The 212-nt window shown below is 32.1% G+C and overlaps 1 protein-coding gene across 1 annotated transcript in view; it reads left to right on the top strand.

Annotated features, from left to right (window-relative positions):
• Positions 1-212, top strand: part of slc24a1 (solute carrier family 24 member 1) — a 19,380-nt gene that overhangs the window by 2,949 nt on the left and 16,219 nt on the right. The window contains 1 exon segment of the mRNA XM_035665089.1: position 152. Within this exon segment, the coding sequence (XP_035520982.1) occupies position 152 (1 nt within the window).

The following is a 212-nucleotide window of genomic DNA, read 5'->3' as shown; positions in this document are numbered from 1 at the left end:
CCCATCAGGTCAGTTACTGTAGTATCATTTAGATATTTCAAATGTGTTGCCTTGTTTTCCGAGGAATTCTTAAATAAAAAACAAGAAACATTTTTCACAAAGATTAGTTTATACCAGAAAGTGATTGCAGACAAATGCTTTATTTATTCAGGGTGATGTGTATTGAAACCTCAAAGTAATTCTGTAGTTTCTATCCACTCTGAATTCTGGTT

The sequence above is a fragment of the Morone saxatilis genome, unplaced genomic scaffold (genome assembly GCF_004916995.1).
Source record: "Morone saxatilis isolate NCDOM2014 unplaced genomic scaffold, NCSU_SB_2.0 Contig2, whole genome shotgun sequence".
NCBI lineage: Eukaryota > Metazoa > Chordata > Actinopteri > Moronidae > Morone > Morone saxatilis.
The sequence above is the reverse complement of the archived record's forward strand: the minus strand, read 5'-3'. Positions and strand labels throughout refer to the sequence as shown.